General features: G+C 38.3%; 1 protein-coding gene across 1 annotated transcript in view; it reads right to left on the bottom strand.

Annotated features, from left to right (window-relative positions):
• Nucleotides 1-13,397, bottom strand: part of LOC124253213 (arylacetamide deacetylase-like) — a 36,672-nt gene extending 23,275 nt beyond the window's left edge. Inside the window, exons 1-5 of the mRNA XM_046686941.1 lie at nucleotides 13,362-13,397; nucleotides 11,622-11,783; nucleotides 9,420-9,530; nucleotides 4,203-4,320; nucleotides 1,994-2,057 (exon numbers count right to left, since the gene is read on the bottom strand). Coding sequence (XP_046542897.1) covers nucleotides 1,994-2,057; nucleotides 4,203-4,320; nucleotides 9,420-9,530; nucleotides 11,622-11,768 — 440 coding nt within the window. The 5' untranslated portion in view covers nucleotides 11,769-11,783; nucleotides 13,362-13,397. The remainder of the gene's footprint in view (nucleotides 1-1,993; nucleotides 2,058-4,202; nucleotides 4,321-9,419; nucleotides 9,531-11,621; nucleotides 11,784-13,361) is intronic.
• Between the last annotated feature and the right edge of the window lie 2,156 nt (nucleotides 13,398-15,553).

Below are 15,553 nucleotides of genomic sequence, written 5' to 3'. Positions count from 1 at the left end.
TACTTGTTGGTCCCTGCCTTTCGCTCGGCATTAATGGGTACATCAAGGACTGGTCGAATCGGAGTCAGGATAATGTGTTTGAGTGGGGTATCCATGCTTCACTGCGGCGTGGTATCTCAGTGGGCTAGCACTATAAAACTAGCTTCAGTCTGGGCTAGTACAAGCAGCCGCACGTACACATACACACGCATGCACGTCGTCATATGAGTGCAATATTCTCAAGCACGACGTTAAACCCAATTTCACCTCACTTCACCCCTAGAAGCACCTTTGAAGGAGCACATCAAAGAACTTCATCATGTACATGCCAAGAAAACATTGTTTTCATTATTTCCAAAATAAGCGAAGAACAAAACTTGGTAAACTATTAAATATGAAAGTAGGAGCTTAGTGGGTGACTAAGTAAGTTTTAGCAATATTCCTGCAACATCACAGCGGGGGACACCAGAAATGGGCTTCACACATTGCACCCATGTTGGGAATTGAATCCTGGCCCCGATTTCTCGAAACAAACTTAAGTCTGAGTTTTGAGTTTTTACTCAAATTTGAGAAAACGCATTTCCCAGAATGAGCTGAAATCGATATTTAATTCAAATATAGTAGATAATTTAAGTTTGGTGAATAGAATACTGAAGTTGTTTGGGCTTTTTGTATTTTAAAAATGCAGCTGAGTTAAAATTCAGCTGTTACAAATAGTCAAACTCAGTTTGAAATTTGAGTAAAAACTTAAGTTTGTTTCGAGAAATCGGGGCCTGGTCTTTCGCAGTACACTCAAACCACTAGACTACCCCACAGACCAGTAAAGTCCGTAGAGTGAAAATATTATCGACTAAAAGTGACATCGTTGATATCTTACAGCATCTAGTCATGCTCATTTGGATGTTTGTTATTAACGTGCCAGTCAATAAGATTCCAGATATAAGATGAAAATATCTAGACCAGACAAACCAGTGATTCTGTTTCCCATCACCATCCTGTCCTGAATTTTCATTCAAACATGAAGTAAAACCGAAACTTTTATCTCCATTTTACTGCTGCCCTGACGTGCCCTCATCAGCAAATACTCATGCTATCACAGTGTCACAACCTGAAACAGGCCAAGCTACCCTACCCTGAATATGCAATCCACTAAGGTGCCTCCTATACCCCACAAGCAATGGTTGCAGTTATCTGTTCTAATCTAGAATCCCCTAGACAGATGTGTCTCCAAATCTGTGCTCTGCCGTGTGGCTTATCATAAATTATTTATGCTATCACAGCAATGGTATAAGAGTAATGCTATTTTTCTGGGTATTATCATTTGCAGAAGCCCGAGGTCTTCCATTAACTGCCCGACGAAGGAGGGCAGTTGAAAAAGACGGAGGGCTTCTGCAAATGATAATGCCCTCAAAAATAGCATTACCGTTATTATTGCTAAAATACATGGAATTTGTGTTGAAAAGAAAAAGGAAACAATGAAGGAATTTGACTGTAAGTTTACTCAAAACCAACTTCTGACGGGGTTGACTGCCTGAATGCAATTACGTCATCTAACAATTCAAGTGACGTCACAACAGAAAGTGATGATATTCGACCTTGGCCTTTGACAAGACCATAGCCTGCAACATGTCAAACTATGTCAGTGTTCGGTTTTGATCAAACAACAACGTTAATAGTGCAATTGTTAAGGTTAGCACCAGCAAGAAAGCCAATATTACCGCTATTTTAAGCGGGAATTCGGGTTGCTTTGACTTGTTTGACCCAGAATATCTGCCAGTCCAAAGCCAATGTCGAATGAACCGTAAGCCCACGCACCCACTATGACGTCACTTGACAACAGAACTGATAGTGGCCCGTCGTTAAGGTTGAGCGGTCCAATATCATTTGCAGCGGCCCTCAAATTTCTGATAATGGGAGGGCCGTTTCATGATAATTCCATGTATTTTAGCTATAATTGCAGTTATCTATCTAAACCCAGAGCCGCCAAGGTGGGTATGATCAGACAGACACTCACTCAACAGACATCACAACGATGTTGGCAGCCTTGGCAATCTCTGCTGTAAACTCATCATACTGGTCTGAAAACAAAAAAACATCTTATACCAACTGGAATTTTTTTCAAAATATACAAGAAAAAGCACATTAAAATCAAACAATTCTCTCTAAACTAATCTTGTTCATCTGTGGTAGAAATTGACAGTTATGTAAAATTTACACTGTTACTTGCTATCAAAATATACTTTTTTGAAGAAAATAACTAAAGATAGCATATAGTGATATGCATCGAATCGAATCGTATCGTTCCAAGATATCGCAATACATATCGTATCGTGACACCTCTAGTGGTGTCCCTGTAAAACAGTGTCAAAGAACACTGGCTTGGTGTATTGGCAGACACACTTTCCATGCCTAGGATACGATCCCAAAATTTGACATATACCAGGGCTCCAGATAAGGGCCGTATCGGCGTATGTACGGATATAAAATAAGCACGATACGGTATAAAATAATTTAGAAATCGTAGCAGATATGCACCACAGCAATGGTATGCGGTCTTGGAATCATTTACAGATGTTTTTATCTGAAAAAAGTATTGTTTTATTGTTTATTGATCTGTTTACACAAAAGTAGCAATGTTGTGGTGCTTATATGAAACGAAACACAATATTACTGATACTCCATTAAATTCCATTCAGTACTCTAAATGTACTCTTATTGTTTTCCAGTCCTCCTATATTGAAAAAATAAGGAGTCCGTACTACTGATCATGAGAAAATATCTGGAGCCCTGATATACAGTGGAAGCCGCCTAAGTAAAGACCGCTTAACTGAACAGACCGGATAAGTAAACACTATTCTTTGGTCCCGGCAAATTTCTTTATTAATTATCACTATTAGAGTCCGGTTAACTAAACTCGGATAAGTAAACAATACCGCTAAACTAAACGTCTTCTCACAGTCCCTGGAAATAAATTACTTAACAAAAGAGACCGGATAACTAAATTAGCGATCACCACATAATCTGACATCCTACTTACAGCTTGCTGGCGTCATGCAGTTGACAATACCCTGACAACTGGAGGCCAGCCCTGATAAGTTGTTCATTGTTTTATGTAGCTTGCGAGTATCAGTGAGTAGACCAAATAGCAATGTCAGTGAGTTTATCCAATATTCATATTACTTACAAATGTTTTCTGTTATTCTGCTGTATACATATACATGCATATGGTTGTCATTTGCAGGTTTTCGATAAATTTGGATAAGTAAAATACCTGATAAGTAGTGGTGGTCCGATTAATTGAAATAATCGAAGATTGATCGCAATGACAAAACGACCAAGCAATCAATCATGTTTTCTCATAATCAAACAAAAACAATTTTGGAACACTTGTTTGCAATAACAATATTTTTCAAAAGGTTGATTTTGTCTCGACATTGCATAAGCACTACAAGCTCGTTCCAAGTATGATTAAGTTTATCTTAACAACTCCAGGAAATGTATGTTTTTAACACACTAATCATCCTTAAAGATGTGAAATTTGCAAATGCATTTTGTGCAATTTGCGGAAAAAACCCCGAGAGAACTACATGTTTTTTCTTTTTGTGCATTAACAAACATAACCAGGAAAATTTGATAAATGACGCTAACCAATTATTTTCGATGATTGATCGGTTGTAATGAACCAATCATCAATTATGAGATTTACACCAATTCCCAACACTACTGATAAGTAAACAAGTTTGGAGAGTCCCTTGAAATTTTACTTATCAGGTTTCCACTGTACCTCGTAATATATTGTACATCTGGGTCTCATGAAGCCATTTCTGCCAGTTATTGCCTCAGTCAGAGCCTTACTGGCTAAAGGTGAATACATAAACAATGATAACATCCCAAGCAGGGAACACAACAGCAAAATTCAATACACAAAAACATCTAGGAAACAAATCCAAAGCACTATTTTGACAAAGTTCTACGTTTTGTGTCATTTGGGCTGGAATGATTTTAATCAGAGTGAGTGTGGTTTTACATCGCTTTTAGCAATATTCCAGCAATATCACAGTGGGGGACACCAGAAATGGGCTTAACACATTGTACCCATGTTGGGAATCGAACCTGGGTTTTCTGCAGGACAAGCGGACGCTAAACCATTAGGCTACCCCACAGCCTGGTTTTACTAAGAAATGCGATGAACGCATCCATTATCTGGGACTGAGTCGACTCACCAACGCTTCCAAAGATCCAGCCACCGCCATGGAAATACACCAGCGCTGGGCTTGGTGTCGGGGCACTCTTAGGTCGGTAGATTCTCACGCTGATCCCAGATAACCTGGTGTCGGTCACCTGGATGGACAAACGGACAAAACATTGATTATTTTGTGACAACATTACATCTATCTCACGATCTTAAGACTGGGGTGTGGTCAAGGCATCTTTCACATATGAATCAATGAATTGCAAATAAAACTATTTTGGTGTGATATGACATTAGCTGTATCAATGTATTAAAAATCCAAATATTTTGAGATCGGTTGGCATAAGCTTTGTCAATGCTTATTTTTAGATATACGACATTAGCTATATCGATTTATCATAAACCTGTCAATAATATGGACCATTTTGCACATACCATACTGACTATCGGTATATGTCCATATTGAACACGAGGGCTGAAAATCCATGTCAGCCTTATTGTCTGGCTACTAAACAGGTATGGAATGAATACACGCAAATGCTCGAAACTTCAGTAGACGTAGACTACTTTAGTTTAGAGTTACATCATCTTATGTAGTGTATGATAAAAAGGTTATGATTAATAATACATAATAATAATAATGTGGGTATTTATATAGCGCTACATCCAGGCACTAATACTTGCTCATGGCGCTACAATACTATAGGACAAAAGACAATAGTTGTGTAACGATTCATCGATAGTATCGATGTTTACATTGTCAACTACACGATACGAGTGCATCGATGCAAAACACATTTAGGCAATATATCTGGATATTTTTATCGCGAGGGTCCATGATACATCGATGTATCGCCACAAGAAACGATTTATCCCGATACAACTTAAATACTACTTAAAGTTGTAAGGAGTATTGCATTAGGAATAGGAAAGGAGTCTCTTTGAAATTCTTCTGAATTTAAAAAAAAAATTGAATTTTAAAGGAATTTGTTTGTGTCTGTTATCTTTGTTACATGAACAAAGGAGTTGGTGTATAAGTCAAAGAGTGTGAACATTTTACAAACACTTTGACCTGTAGAATACTTGTCTTCAAGTAATTGGAATATGCAGATATGTTTTAGTTGCTTGACAAATAACATCATTTATTAACAACTATGAACGATGTCTTAGCTTTGTTAAGAGGAGAACAAAGGGAAGATAAAGTTTAGAAAGCAGACTAAAGAGGTTTGTTTTCATTGATTCTCAATTCTGATATAAATTACAGTGAGTTGTTTGTGAAACCACTGGCGTTGAAGTACAACCTCCCAAAGGAAATTTTTTGGCTAAATTATCCTACAATCGCCAGCAGCTGAAGGGATGGTGTAAATCCAGCTAGGCTCCATGCAGGTATCAAAAGTAATGTAAGTCCCCATGGTTCCTAGTATGGTGATCTACCTTCAGTTGTTGGCGATCTGTAGCCCGTGTTTTATATTGTATTGTCTTCTTTAATTACACTGTTTTAGTTTTACATGCTAGTTTTATGTTCACATCTGTGATACTCTAGTATTTTTACTGTCCATCGTCAACAGGTTTAACTCTTCACAATGTTTTCATTTTTGTATCATATAAATTGTTTTCGTCACGATATGGCTGAGATATTGCCGATATGACGTTACAAAAATTAACTCACTCACTCACTCCCAAGGGAAACTTCACTTTCAAATTAATAATATATTAGATCAAGGTATACTGAATATGTTTGACTGCACTTTCTTAAAGGAGAATACTAACGTAATATTATTTTTTGATATATGGAAATAAGAATCCTAAAAGTCAGTTTCCGTTATTAAAATTTCACAAAAACTTTGTAAAATCGCAATAATAACGTGAAAAACGCCCTCGCGAATTTCCGCCTATTACGGAAATACCCAACAGTTAATGAGCAGAGGCGGGTATCACGTGACATGATGTCAAATGTGCCTATTGCCGGTGGCTTCCTCTTTGGTTATATTTGACAACTTGACAGTGACCATGGATTCTGAAGCAATAAAAGATGTTCCCGATGTCTTTTTTTACCTGGATGTTAGACCGAACCAACACCAGCCGATTTTACATCATGCAAGAGAAACTTCCAGTGAAGATGAAGAAGAAGAATCCATCGAAACGGAGGCACCGCTTGATTCAATTCAATTAATTTATTCGGTGGTTTGGCCATGTGGCCCAAAGTACAATTGGTTGTGACGACATAGGCGTAGCACGTGACAGGAGGACATATGTACATCTACACATAGGAATTAAGATAATACAATCTACTATAAAAGCAGAGAATGCAAGATTAAAGGACAAAATAAACATGACAAGATTAATGTTAAATAAAAACTTCAAGGAGAATATAGAAGTCGCCCATCATATGTCAACTAAACAAACAAAGGACAAGTCACTAAAACAATGTGAAGCCATTGTGATCAATAGGTGACGCTTATTTGAAAAAACGGTAATGATTCCCTTACTCTTTGTGGCTTTCGCCGCGACGAGGTTTGTACTTGAAATGTGGCTTTAGCGGCAATGGGTATTTTTCAAATGTGGCTTTCCAGGGCGGACACCGAACATCTTCATGCATATTTGGACAGAAGTTATGGTTTGGATATGTTTTGTATTGAGAACAGATAGATTTGGTAATTGAATCTAAGTAAATATTGTGTTCGGACATCCGTATACCTTTCACAGTTTTGTTTATCCTAACATTTTACGCTGTCGGCACTTGTTCACATCTTACAATCTATGCAATTAGGTATCATTTTATTCTTACGTTCATCGGAATTCGTTTTGTTGTACCAAATCGTCCTGAAAATTACACGGCTTATGGGATATTTGTTTATAACAACATTCAAAGCAGTAAGCACGTTTTCTGCTTGATGGGTAAAGGTGTGTGTAGCCGGCGATCGGCTCAAATGATTCTCATTTAGATGTTTTCATTGTACTTTAATATATTCTTATAAGACGAGTATATATGGATGACAACGTTTAACTTCTTCTTTATTGTTGTTGTTGTTGTTGTTGTATGGTTTGTTGAAGAATATCATTATTTGACAGAGTGCAGGTGCTTTTCATATGAGTACAATGTGTGAAGCCCATTTATGGTGATTCATGGTGATATTGCTAAAATATATCTAAAAGCGGCGTAAAACTAAATTCCTCACTCACTTTGGGGAACATTATATATACTCGTCTTATATATTCACCAACTTCTAAATGCCTCTCAAGAATCTTAATATATTCTTAGGTGTGACTGTGAGTGCATGCCGATGCCAACTGGTCTTGAAAGTAAGACTCGGAATGATCGGAACATTTCTCTTGCCTAAATCTGTCGTTTTTCTTATAAAAAGGAAGGAATGGTGGCTCTTTTTATTGTTCGATGATTCCGTGCATACCCCGGCAACGGAATACACCATCGTACCATTTACAAAAACGACAGAAACAACACGATTTGTATTACTGTAGCGCTTGGTCTTTGGCAAGCGGAAATTTCACGTGAGTTCCAGCAGAATATGCATAATGGCCGAAGCTCAGATAACAGAAACTGTTTTCGCGATTAAAACATAAATATGCATATTATTTAATTGAAAATTTGGGTATGTGTTTCTGATGACTTTATCTTTCACCCAGCAAATTATTGCAATTCACTCGTATTCCCCTTTAAGCATTAAATTTTGAAACGTTATTAGATGAACAGCTCTTTAAGTGTGTCTGAATGTAAAGCAAGTTCTGCTGTATAACAAATAAAGTTTCAGTCATTTTATCTACTATATATGTTCATCTTTTAGAAATTGTAAAGTATCAGGATACGTATCGTATCAGCACAACTGCATCGTGATGATAATCGTCTCGCAGGTTCCTTGCCAATACTTTCATGATGTATCTTCTCGCCTCATTAAACTGGTATCGGGATATATCGTCTCGCCACTTAGGCCACGATACACAGCTCTAGTTATATGACAGTTTCCCTTTCGCCAGTCATATCAGCCCGAGGCTACCATGTCAGCCCTCGGGGCCTTCGACTGATATATGAAAAACTGTCATGCAATAACCTCTTTGTATCTAAACTCCAGTACGACATAAGCTGTATCAATGCATAGCCACTCCACAGGGGTGGACATAACCCATTGCCCGACGACCGAGTCCAGTGTTTTTTTCTGTCGGGCAAGCAAATTTGTATATCATGCTGTACTTTCCAATATTAATTATGTTGTTTATTTAAAGAATCAACAAGAAAACAGACGGTATAGCGGAAAAATTATCAGGGCAAGTGATTTTACATGTGACACTGTACCGGAGTACACTAGCAATTATAAAGTTATTTCCACCCCTGCTCCAACCAGTCTACGATCGTCTTGATCATAGTAATAATTGGTTCCTGTTTTATTTGCACAATGTAAATATTGTTATGATTGTGTCTAGTGTTGGGAATTGGATGAAATCTCACAATTGATGATTGGTTCACTACCAACGACCGATCATCGCAAAGAATTGATTAGCGTCATTTATCAGATTTTCCCATTCAAGTTGACCTTGCAGATAAGCATAACATGGTTGTCTGTTGTTGTTTTGTTGTTGTTGTTTTTTGAGTTTTTTTGTCTAGGTTTTTATGTTTGTTTTTTCTTTGGTATTTTTCTTTTGTTTTGTTTTGAGCTAGAAACTTGCATAATGCGTTTGCAAATGTCACATCCAATGCAAAATGATGCAACTTTAAGGTAATGACTAATATATCATTAACATAAACTGTATGGAGTCTTTAAGAAATATTCAGTCATGACTTCAGTAAGTGAAGTGAGTTTACTAAGAATTAAAAACGTTTCCGGGCCCTGACAACTTCTATGATATGTTCCATTGTCAAGTGTTTCAAATACTAAAACAGTAGTTCCAAAATCGTTTGTGTTCGATTATGAGAAAATGTGATCGATTGCTTGGTCGTTTGGTCACTGCGACCAATCTTCGATTATTTCAATTAATCGGACCACCACTAATTGTGTCCTCTTATTGCCTATATAAGTCTTGTGGTTTACAATTACAATAGATTAACGGTCGATTTCTGAGCTCCGATTTTCAGTCTGCATATTGTGAGCAAAAAACCAACACTTGTAGTTACTGGATCCGTATGTTGGGACTATAGTACCCATGTTGTGAATCAACCCGGGTCTTCGGCGTGACAAGCAGACGCTTTAACCCTCAGGATACCCCACCACCCCCCTGCAATGAATGACACACAAACCTTGAGAAGGGGGTCAGACTTTGACGCCACTGCCTGACTAGCCACCATCTTCATTAACCTCCGGGTCACGTTGACACTGCTTCCTAGGCCCACCAGCTCACTCACGCCACTCTGCGGGAAAAAAACAAACATATACAGTCTGTGTTCATGTACCCCTGCACTCAAGTGATGAAAACACAATGCGTTTTAGATAGTGTTCAGAAGTAACAAACCTGTGAAGAACCGGGTTTAATTGGTCATTAGGTGGGTCGTCATGATCAGACTCGCTGACTTGGTTCACACATGTCATCGTTTCCCAACTGTGTAAATCCATGCTCATGATGCTGATCACTAGATTGTCTGGTCCAGACTATTTACTGACTGCCGCCATATAGTTGGAATATTGCAATGTGCGGCGTAAGTGAGTGAGTGAGTTAATATTTAACGTCACATCAGCAATATTTCAGCCATATCGTGACGAAAACAATTTATACAATAAAAAATGAAAATATTTTGAAGATTAAAACCTGTCGATGATGGACAGTAAAAATACTAGATAATCACAGATATAATATTAAACTAGCGAACAAAGCTAAAACATTCCAATAAAAGAAGACAATACAATATAAAATACGGGCTATAGATCGCCAGTGCGGCGTAAAACAACAAACAAACCCACTGTGACTAACTTTGGCTATACAACTAGGCCAATATAAAAACACATACTTCCTATCTCAGAGCAAAAGTTTGCACCTGCATGTTAATATTTTTAGATGAAAGTTTGTTTTTGTCAAACCTCGGATATGTAAAATCCTTCAAACAGCCCGACCTACCTACCCAATGTTCATAAAAATCACTCACAAAGAATGGTTAATGAGTTCAGGATCAATGACTTCGGCGGTGCTGAGTGGGCTAGATTGCCGAGTTTGTGTGTTGGCGATCAGTCCCAAATTTCTCGAAACAAACTTAAGTTTTGACTTAAGTTAGAGTTTTTACTGAAATCAGGAAAATGCATTTCCCAGAATGAACTGAAATCGATATTAAACTCAAACATTGTAGACAATTTGAGTTTGGTGGATAGATTATAAAAGTTCTTTGGGCTTTTCTATTTTAAAGATGCAAATGGGCTTCACACATTGTCAAACTCAGTTTGAAATTTGAGTAAAAACTTATCTTTTTTTGAGAAATCGGGGCCTGGTGCCTGGAGTACCTGTTGTGTTGAAATGATACAAAGAAACTATTGGGCCTTGCAAGGATCATAATGTGATTGTCGTAACCTCATAAGTCATCACTATAAATTAATGGTCCCTATGCAATCTGACGCAACAAGACCACACAGGAAATGCACCCAGGGGGCTATGTGTTTATGTGATGGCACCGCTTGTACTAGTCGTGGTCAGATTAATTGAAATAATCGAAGATCGGTCGCAGTGACTAAACGACCAAGCAATCGATTGTGTTTTCACATGATCGAACACAAACAATTTGAAACAATTGTTTGCATTAACAATATTTTTCACATGGTTGGTTTTGTCTGTGTCATTAAATTTATGTTTCATAAACACTATGACCTCGTACCAAGTCATGATTGAATTTATATTAAAGGCTCCTGGAAATTTATGTTCCTAACATAGTACTGGCAAACAAGGATAAGTTGGACCGGCGCAGAGAAGACGTTTACGAGAAGTAGGCGGTGCATGGCAATGAACCAACCCATTTGGTTTGTGAAAGGGAGAGTAGATGTAGGCTAGTACATGTGCATTGCATGACGTTGAAATTGATTCCACGCGTACCTGCCACACGCATTGAGCAACTTGTTTCACCCATCGCTAACAATGGCAAGCGCCCGTGGGTGGCTCTCATACAATGCAAAATACAGGTCAATTGTCAGGTTGGTGCTCAACTTATCCTTGTTTGCCAGTAGTAATCCTTCAAAGATGTGAAATTTGCAAATGCATTTTGTGCAGTTTGCAAAATTTTGTTCATAACAAACAGACCTGAAAAATTTGACAAATGATGCTAACCAATTATTTCGACGATTGCTCGGTTGTGATGAACTAATCATCAATTATCATATTTTAACCAATTTCCAACACTAGCTTGTACTGAAGTAAACAGTAAACCTTACACTGGAACAAGATCATTCTGCATATTTTTTCTGAACATATGGGATTCTGAACCCATGTTACCACAATGATCTTGGCCAGTTCCACCTGTACTTACAATGAGTTTCACGATCTTGAAGCCAGCGAGCATGGAGCGGAGTTTCCAGGGTTCTGCCATGGAGTCTGGCACAGGTGTGTACAGGTACGCAGACAGTCCAATCATCAACACTGATATGGTGATGGCCAAAACCTTCAGGCAACCCATGCTTGCTACTCGGAACTGAAACAGTGAGGTTGGTTAGAAGTATTTCAGCTGTGACAACGTGTGGAACACAAGAATGGGCTTCAGATACTGTACCTTTGGAGGACTGACTGAATGAGTTTGGTTTTACGCCACTTTTAGCAATATTCCAGCAACATCAAGGTGGGGACACCAGAAATGGGCTTCACACATTGTACCCATGTGGTGATTCAAACCCGGGTCTTCGGCGTGACGAGCCAACGCTTTAACCATTAGGCTACCCCACCGCCTCGTACCTTTGGAGGAATCAAATATGATGACTATTGAGGGAGAAACAACTATTGCGATAGCGATAGTTTATTGCAACATACTATTGCAATAGTTTTCTTCTCCTTGAATTGTCTCATTTGAAGTCATTTCCCAAATAAATGTATGGTTTATATGAAATGAAAACAAGCTCAAGTAGTTTCAGTCTCTTTTAATACGAGACAAGAAACTTGAAACAAGGTCAAGTTTGTTTAAGAGGTAACATGGGCGGATAACTCTAAATCAAAGTGAACAATCTGGTACTTTCAGTATTTTGTGCTGCGCCATTTATGAATGGAAGTCAATTACTACATTATCGATAGTCACGCGTACTATCGATGCATCGATAGTTTTTCGTTTCTGTCATCGATTAATTGCTATTGGAGACTCAACAATTGCAATCCATCGATAGTTTGATGCAAAGTGACAGCCCTAGAATCAAACTGCATTCTTTGACACAAAGAGTCAGTGTTTAACCAGGAGGTGAGTCATTTCCATCAATTATAAATGGAGTTGTCTAATCTGTATTCGTGTATTCACTTGGTGATTCTTGTTTTGATGCAGTGGGTTAGCCTTACGTTAAAGTGTCCACTCATCACGCTGAAGACCAGGGTTTCGATTCTCACATGGGTACAAAGTGTGAAGCCAATTTCTTGTGTCCCCTGACGTGATATTGCAGGAATATTGCTAAAAGCCGCGTAAAACCATACTTACTTGTTTTGCCATTATTGATATTTCTGGCAAATGAAATATTAAAACCAACTTTGGCTGGCATTTCTTTTTGTGACTTCGGAGGGATTAGGTTTGACATTAATACAGCCAAGCCAATATGCAAACAATGGCACAAGATAAGGCCTTTTCAATCTTTTATTAGTTTTTAATCAGATGATTACTACAAAAATTACTCCAAATAGTCATTGTTTTGTCAAGGGATACAGTGTCTAAGTCTGTCTGCATTTATTTCTGTGTTTCCCCATCTCCCACCAACTCTCATCCTCGATAATCTCCAGGGTATACGTTACGATCACTCTTCACTATACCCTGGATGCATCCACGGCTTGGCCCGAGTATTTTATTACCTCCCTTTGCTGTTTTTTTTATCCAATCAGGTGTCTACGCTGGGAAGTTGAGCGAACCAATCACAACTCACTTTCGCTTCTTAAATTATCTAACCGTTTAAACTTGGCAACACAACTGATGCAGAGGTACTCTGAAAAGAGGTAGAAGGAGTTCTTTCATATATTCTTTTAAAGTTTCAGATCTATCAATTTGTATGTATTATTTCCCAAAAAATATGCACTGCGAACAAACCTTCGCGACTGTGACCGCTATCTTTGTTGACACTGGCAAGCTAAGATGTAACGGCGGCTTAGCTGATTGGCTACTGTGAGAATGCGAAGACAGCAAAGGGAGGTAATATAGTTATCGGGCCAAGCCTTGGATGCATCCAGGGTATAGTGGAGAGTGATCGTAACGTATACCCTTGAGATTATCGAGGATGACCAACTCTGAAATAATAAGTTTTCTTATCTCAATTTTCCTGGCCTGTAGAAATATGTGCCCTAATCTTGTGAACCATAACTACTTTTACCCGTGAACATTCATAGAAATAGATCACTTTAGTCTTTCACCATCTATATTTACAAAGAAATGGTTCTGCAGCAAAGAGGCTTCATGGCATATAAATTTAAAGCCTATTACAAAAGGAGCATAATATTATAATTCCATTTGATATTGACTTAACATTTTTCATTTTGAGTGAAAAACTTAGGTTTTTTTATTGATATCTTTCTTTTGCCTGCATGCTTTCGTGCAGTTTGAGGTTGGAGAAGAGAAAAACATAAAATATTGATGGCCCTTTGTTGTGATTAACAAAATATTTAACCTTTTTACTTTTGCCCAGAACATCTATGTTTTGATACTGTGTTTTGAAAAGCTCCTCTCCCCTCCCCCAGAAAGGAAATAAATTCAAAATGTGACACCCTCTCAAACACCACCTCTATAAAAACTCAAATTGGGGCCAAAGGTGAGCACTTGTGGTGGAATGACTGCAATCATATATTCAGTTCAGGAGTGATAGAATAATTAAATTTAATTAAGACTCTGTGATCACGTACAATAGTGCAGCTGTCGTCATGTTTATCAAATAAGCCATAGCTGATGAAATAAGACAATAACACGACTTTCATGTCTGCAGACCACCTAACAACAAAAACATCCATGACAATGAATTACCTCCCTTTATACATGTTACCCTATCTGTTGTCAAAAAGGGACCCCGATATCATGTGTTAATCAATCATGTTTTTAATCAACGATTTCCTCCTGCCATCATGCACAAATTTACATAATATCAATTAAATCTTTAAAATGCTTAAGCCGTAATCACAAATACGTGTCAATGTCCAAGCGACAACGTGTTCAAGACGAGCTCACTTTCCCACAGGAGGCCCCTGTGGAGTTTCGGGTTTGTCGTCACTTCGCCGCTGATGGGGGCGTTAAATAATAATGCGTTTGCAAAATGAATCGGCGTGGCAGATATTATCGTCAAATATATACAACTCACCTCAGACTTGTACAAATTGCAATATGCAATTTCGATCGTAGAAGGAGTTACTCTTTACTGGTGTCCCACGCGAAGCAAACAGGTTTCTTGGCTCGAGAAACTTAGCGTTTTGTCTTGTTCATCGCGCCTTAGTGCCCACGTGGAAGAAGGGAAGTAACTCGTGGAAGCATGTATGCTTTGACTAAAATAAACCAAGAGCGTTAAAGAGGCATGACACAATTAAGTATTATTTTATTTACTTGGACCGTCCAAGAAAGTATATCCTTTGCTTTTTTGGGGTACACATAGTACATGACAAGTAAACGAAACTATTACAAATGTGGCATGTTTTCAACGATCTCTGCGCACATGCTCATTCCTGATGTGATTATAACATCACTGCCGCAGGCTAATTTGCATATCACGTGACCGGACTTTTCTCTTGCTTGTAAACAAACGCGCATATTCATAATAAGAAGAGACTGGCCTAACGCAAGCTTTTCGGGGCGCTCTTCACAATGTTTTACATTGTGACATGTATATTCTTCCACAACTGCGACAGTAACATTTATGACAGTACATATTTAGACATCAAACTGGCTGCATCGTTTGCTCTCTGTTGGCTTCGATGACAACACGTGGAGCCGTACAACCTATGTAAACAAAGGATCGCTGCGCAAATCGAAATAGTGTTACATGTTTTAGGATATTTTTTCAGTGAAACTAAACCATTCTATCAAAGATGTTTAATTAGATGTGTTGACTCGTCAAAAATAAATGAGTTAAGAAATATGTAGATTATATTGAATGGATGGTGCAAGATGTGACGAATCGTCACATCTTTCTGGCCTGTGGCAGAGCATGGAAATAGAGAAGAATATTTCTATGGGCAGAGGTACGATGCTGGCTTGCCGCATGGAACACTGGGTAGGAAAGTGACTGATTCACCGCGTACGAA

The sequence above is a fragment of the Haliotis rubra genome, unplaced genomic scaffold (genome assembly GCF_003918875.1).
Source record: "Haliotis rubra isolate DU_JTF1 unplaced genomic scaffold, ASM391887v1 Scf535, whole genome shotgun sequence".
Taxonomy (NCBI): Eukaryota; Metazoa; Mollusca; class Gastropoda; order Lepetellida; family Haliotidae; genus Haliotis; species Haliotis rubra.
The sequence above is the reverse complement of the archived record's forward strand: the minus strand, read 5'-3'. Positions and strand labels throughout refer to the sequence as shown.